The sequence below is a fragment of the Anomaloglossus baeobatrachus genome, unplaced genomic scaffold, assembly GCF_048569485.1.
Source record: "Anomaloglossus baeobatrachus isolate aAnoBae1 unplaced genomic scaffold, aAnoBae1.hap1 Scaffold_5233, whole genome shotgun sequence".
Classification (NCBI taxonomy): domain Eukaryota; kingdom Metazoa; phylum Chordata; class Amphibia; order Anura; family Aromobatidae; genus Anomaloglossus; species Anomaloglossus baeobatrachus.
Genome location: NW_027444600.1, coordinates 4,681 through 10,000, shown reverse-complemented (window position 1 = coordinate 10,000; position 5,320 = coordinate 4,681). Strand labels below are relative to the sequence as shown.

Here is a 5,320-nt window from a genome sequence, read left to right as displayed (position 1 = left end):
TAAAGTGCATCATGGGGATAAGCAATACGCCTTTAGCTAGCAACTGGTTGTCGCACACGTGACTAGCAGGGTTTACATTGTACCTGGTAATCCCCCCAGAAGATGTTACATCACACAGGGGTCACAATACAACGGAGGTACCTGCCGCTAGGGAGAAAGGTGAGGGGACACCTCCTGAAGTCACCTCAAACTGACTCCTGAACTCCCTAGTGTCCCTATACAGGTTCTTTCAAACTGTCGGTGACCAGGATACCTTGGACCCTCAGCTGGCCCTAACCTCACCCTGGCTAGTGAGCAGGCTGACGAGATCACTAGACTCGGCACTACAATATAGAAACACAAGGAAAGTAATACAAACAAGGGAAATAGACATGCAAAGGAAAAAACACTGGAGGCGGCTTCAAGTGCAGCAAACACCACTGCTGCACACAAGACAAACTACCAGAGCAGGCTCCTTCCAGGGTGGACCACATAGAAATGAGGGATTCAGTTTCTATCACAGGCATCAAGTAAAAAATTAAATAGGAAGGGGAGTGATCCCAAAGAGCCACACCTGAGATTGACAGCTACAGCCCACAGCTAGGCAGGAGAGGTTATTAAATAACAATAGTGGACCTGCCACCAGCAAGGCGCTGCGACCTTCAGACATCAGATTCACCCGGGGTCTCCCCCAAGTGAGATATACTCATGACACTGGTCTGGGAAATATTAAGCAAAATATGAAGTCTCTATGGTTCTGAATTATAGATCTAAAGGTATTGTGTGCACCAGGGGTGAACATATCATTGGTTCGTTCAACCTGTGTTAAGACCAAGACTTAAAGGGACCACTACCACCTCAAAAACAGTGGAATTGTGCATTATGGGGCGCTATTGGACTGCAAAGGGCCCATATATTGTTCTTGTACAGGGTCCTCTTCTGTCTCCGTCCACCAGTGGTCTGCACCGCCATATGGTGCCTCCATAATGCACCATACCCAGGCCAAGAACCAAACTTTCTCTATAAAACCAATTCCAAGAAGTCCCACGCTTTGGGCACTGATGGACACCATCTAGGACATGGGATCACATACATGACTGAAGAAAAAGAAAACTCACAAGGGTTTAATAAATTGTTTGATCTAAAAATATTGAAATATTGACTACAGTAATGTGTTATCCCATTGGGAAAATATAAAAGACATCAGGGCATAAATAGATCGCATTTTCTTTTTTTTTTTTTTTTTGAAGCGTGTGGGAAGAAAACAAAATCATTTCAAATATTACAAACCCATAAAAATGACTTACAGTGACTTGAACGGAGAGATCTCCTAATCCGGCGTCCTTCGCATTCACAGCAAAGTCAACAGGAAGACTGGCGGGGACCCCCTGTGAGCTGAGGCCCGGACCATTGGCTGTCACCTTGCTGGGATCATATGTAGGAAGAACCCTAACTTTGAAAGGACTGGAAAGAAAACGGGAAGAAAAAAAAAATGTAATAAAAAGAAAAGTCGACCAAGAGGGACAATAAGTAAAAAAGATTATCAACAATTTCACAAAATGTGGAGAAAAAGGAAAATAGGAAAAAATGTTGTGGTCACAACAGGGCTCCTGATACAATAACAAATGATGAGATCACTTCAAAATGTCATCCGTCTACTTTGTCATCATTGGCCTGTTTTGTCACGCGCTACTGGAAGTAGGGGCGGGCCTTGGCGGCGCACTCTACAGGAAGTAGGGGCGGGCCTTGGCGGCGCACTCTACAGGAAGTAGGGGCGGGCCTTGGCGGCGCACTCTACAGGAAGTAGGGGCGGGCCTTGGCGGCGCACTCTACAGGAAGTAGGGGCGGGCCTTGGCGGCGCACTCTACAGGAAGTAGGGGCGGGCCTTGGCGGCGCACTCTACAGGAAGTAGGGGCGGGCCTCGGCGGCGCACTCTACAGGAAGTAGGGGCGGGCCTCGGCGGCGCACTCTACAGGAAGTAGGGGCGGGCCTCGGCGGCGCACTCTACAGGAAGTAGGGGCGGGCCTCGGCGGCGCACTCTACAGGAAGTAGGGGCGGGCCTCGGCGGCGCACTCTAGAGGAAGTAGGGGCGGGCCTCGGCGGCGCACTCTAGAGGAAGTAGGGGCGGGCCTCGGCCGCACTCTACAGGAAGTAGGGGCGGGTCTCGGCCGCACTCTACAGGAAGTAGGGGCAGGTCTCGGCCGCACTCTACAGGAAGTAGGGGCAGGTCTCGGCCGCACTCTACAGGAAGTAGGGGCAGGTCTCGGCCGCACTCTACAGGAAGTAGGGGCAGGTCTCGGCCGCACTCTACAGGAAGTAGGGGCAGGTCTCGGCCGCACTCTACAGGAAGTAGGGGCAGGTCTCGGCCGCACTCTACAGGAAGTAGGGGCAGGTCTCGGCCGCACTCTACAGGAAGTAGGGGCAGGTCTCGGCCGCACTCTACAGGAAGTAGGGGCAGGTCTCGGCCGCACTCTACAGGAAGTAGGGGCAGGTCTCGGCCGCACTCTACAGGAAGTAGGGGCAGGTCTCGGCCGCACTCTACAGGAAGTAGGGGCAGGTCTCGGCCGCACTCTACAGGAAGTAGGGGCAGGTCTCGGCCGCACTCTACAGGAAGTAGGGGCAGGTCTCGGCCGCACTCTACAGGAAGTAGGGACAATTTGTGTTTACACAGCATTCTACAGGAAGTAGGGGTGATTCATGGTCGCATAGCAACCTGCTTCACACACCCAGCATGTGACCTAGAACAGTTTATTAAGGGGTTAAAGGGTTATTCCCAATATTTTAAGAGGTAAAAATGCAAAGTTCTTGTAGAAACAAGCAACTTGTGCAAATCACTTTATTTTTAAAACTGAAGAACTAAGATTTTTAATTATATTGTTTACTGGCTGTTGTCAATGTACTGAGCAGTGGCCAGTCTCCTAAGCAAGGACAGCAGTGCTTACAAGCTCATTCCTCTAGAGCTTGTAAGCGTTGTTCTGAAGCTACAGTACACTATGCTTGCAGCATCAGCGAGCAGACAATTGGTAGCAGCGGTGCAGAGTTGCTGCTGGTCTGAACTGTTAATTAATCGTTAGCACACTGCCCCCAGCAAGCAGGGGAGCGGTGTGCTCTTGAAAAACAAGAGACAATCCCTTTAAGCATATCACATATTACTCACCTCCGAGGAATCTCTTCATCGGCATACTGGACTGACACAGTGTACGGACCCTCTACACTAGGGGTATAGGCCACAGTATGTGTCCCATCTCCATTTTCTGTTATATCCACCGGCTCCACAACCCCTAGGAATTAAAATAAGCAATAAATATCCAATCAAAACTCAACAATCATCTTGAGATTTGCACAAGGGGCGTCACACACAGATGGGGGAAACCAGGAAGGAAATCTCAATTTTTGACAAATGCGATGGATGAACTGAGCTCATGTCGTGCTCGGCACTTCCAATACGCTCTGTTGCCATTTGGTCCTCAAGAACGGAGATCTTAGGACAATGGCCACAGAAGGAGACTTTGCTAAAATGGCGAAACATCTCCAGAAAAGACTGGTTCAGATGAGATTAAAAATCAGTTAAAAAAATGAGTCAGTTAATTGGATTCCTGCAATGCAAGAGTTCCAAAAATGCAACCGTTAAAAACTAATTGGCTGCTATGGACAATCCTTCCACTTTCTGCCTTTACTAGTCGTCATACATCTTTTACGTAACCATTGTTTTTCTATGTCTGACATCAGATATCTGCAGTTTAGTGATCGTCAACCAGGAGAATTAAACACAAATCATTCATCTGCATGATATCCATTGGATATAGTCATTCTAATATACATAGGAATTAAAAAAAAATATTTTTTTTTTTTGGAAAAAAGGTTTGGAAATTGGAAACCATTTAGAAATTACAGATGTAGCAAAGCTGATCTAGCCATTTAATAAAAATCAAAGTACCACAATAAGGATCCAAGAAAGGTTAAAAATAATCATTTTTTCAAAGGAAATCTGTCAGTAAGATAAAATGATACCTTGATATCTACGATCAGATGTTTTATTCAGAAATATTTATATTTTTCTTAATATGTAAATGAACTGTTAAGATCTATGGGGTGAACATAGATCTCCCCGAGAATCTGCTTCCAGGGCTTATTTTAGATACCAGTGTGAGCCATGTAATGACTGACAGTCAGTTCTCCTGACCTACATGTCTCACACTGGTAACTCCCCTTTTCATGTAAAATAAGCTCCGGAGGCAGATTCTCAGACATCTATATCCAGCCCATAGATCTTAGCTCATTTACATATTAAGAAAATTGTGGATTTCTCTGGAATAAGACACCGGATCTGTTGTGAATAAGTTTTCCAGTTTTGGGCTCCCTCTTGTGGTCAGTGCTGGCGGCGCAGTTGATGTGTGGAATGAAAGCCACACACCTGTGGAGGACTGGTAATCAGGGTCAGATTGGCCTATTTAACTGAGTAGTTTTCTCTTGTTACTTGCTGGTGCTCAATGGTCTCCTGTGTATTAAGGACATTCTGTAACCAGCCCTGCTCACTACCAGAACTCCTCAGATTAGTGATCTTTCTACCTTTGCTGTTTGTTTTCCACGTTCTTGTTTTTTTCTGTTAATGCTTGATTCCTATTTTGTCTGTGTGGAGTTCTTGGTGGAATGGGATCATTCCCTGCTGGGAGTGTCTGTATACTTAGCTCCAGGATTCTGCAAGGTATTGTGTTTGTCATGCTTGGTATTAATTCAGTCCCTCATCTGTATTAGTGTTTTTGGATCCAAGTAACATCAGAGTGCTGATCTAATGGGGGAGAGGCCGTGTGGTCTCAGGGTTTTTCCATATCAGAAGTGCTGGTATATATTCGTGTTCTCTACGGTTGCAGACAGTTGCTCCTTCCTATCCTTTCCTATAAAGATAGTTTGGGCCTCACCTTTGCTTAATCTGTCTTTTCTAGCTTTGTATTGTGGTTTTCTATATCACCGTAGCCTTTACATGTTGGGGGGCTATATATCTCTCTTTGGGGACTGCTCCGAGGCAGATTAGCTTTCTTAGATCTCTATCTGTAAGAATATTTAGTTCTCCAGCTTTCTCGAGGCGTCTAGGTTATCGTAGGATCGTCCCACGGCTACTTCTAGTTGTGTGTCAGGATTAGGTCTGCAGTCCGTTAAGGTTCCAGCCACTCTGTTACCATTTGGGATTCCGCATGTTTTGATCATGTTTTGATCCTCCTCGGTCCCTGAATCATAACACTGATCACAGATATCAAAGTATCATTTTAGTCAACTTTATATGACCTGCATGTCCATATAAACGGCTTAGGATGGTGGATCCTACTGACAAACTCCCTTTAAA

At 46.3% G+C, this 5,320-nt stretch overlaps 1 protein-coding gene across 1 annotated transcript in view; it reads right to left on the bottom strand.

Moving 5' to 3' along the window:
• The window catches only part of LOC142282955 (filamin-B-like), a gene marked incomplete at its 5' end in the record, with an annotated part of 13,478 nt that extends 10,218 nt beyond the window's left edge, over nt 1–3,260 (bottom strand). Inside the window, 2 exons of the mRNA XM_075333068.1 lie at nt 1,287–1,443; nt 3,137–3,260. Of these exons, the coding sequence (XP_075189183.1) occupies nt 1,287–1,443; nt 3,137–3,260 (281 nt within the window). The remainder of the gene's footprint in view (nt 1–1,286; nt 1,444–3,136) is intronic.
• Nucleotides 3,261–5,320: the final 2,060 nt, after the last annotated feature.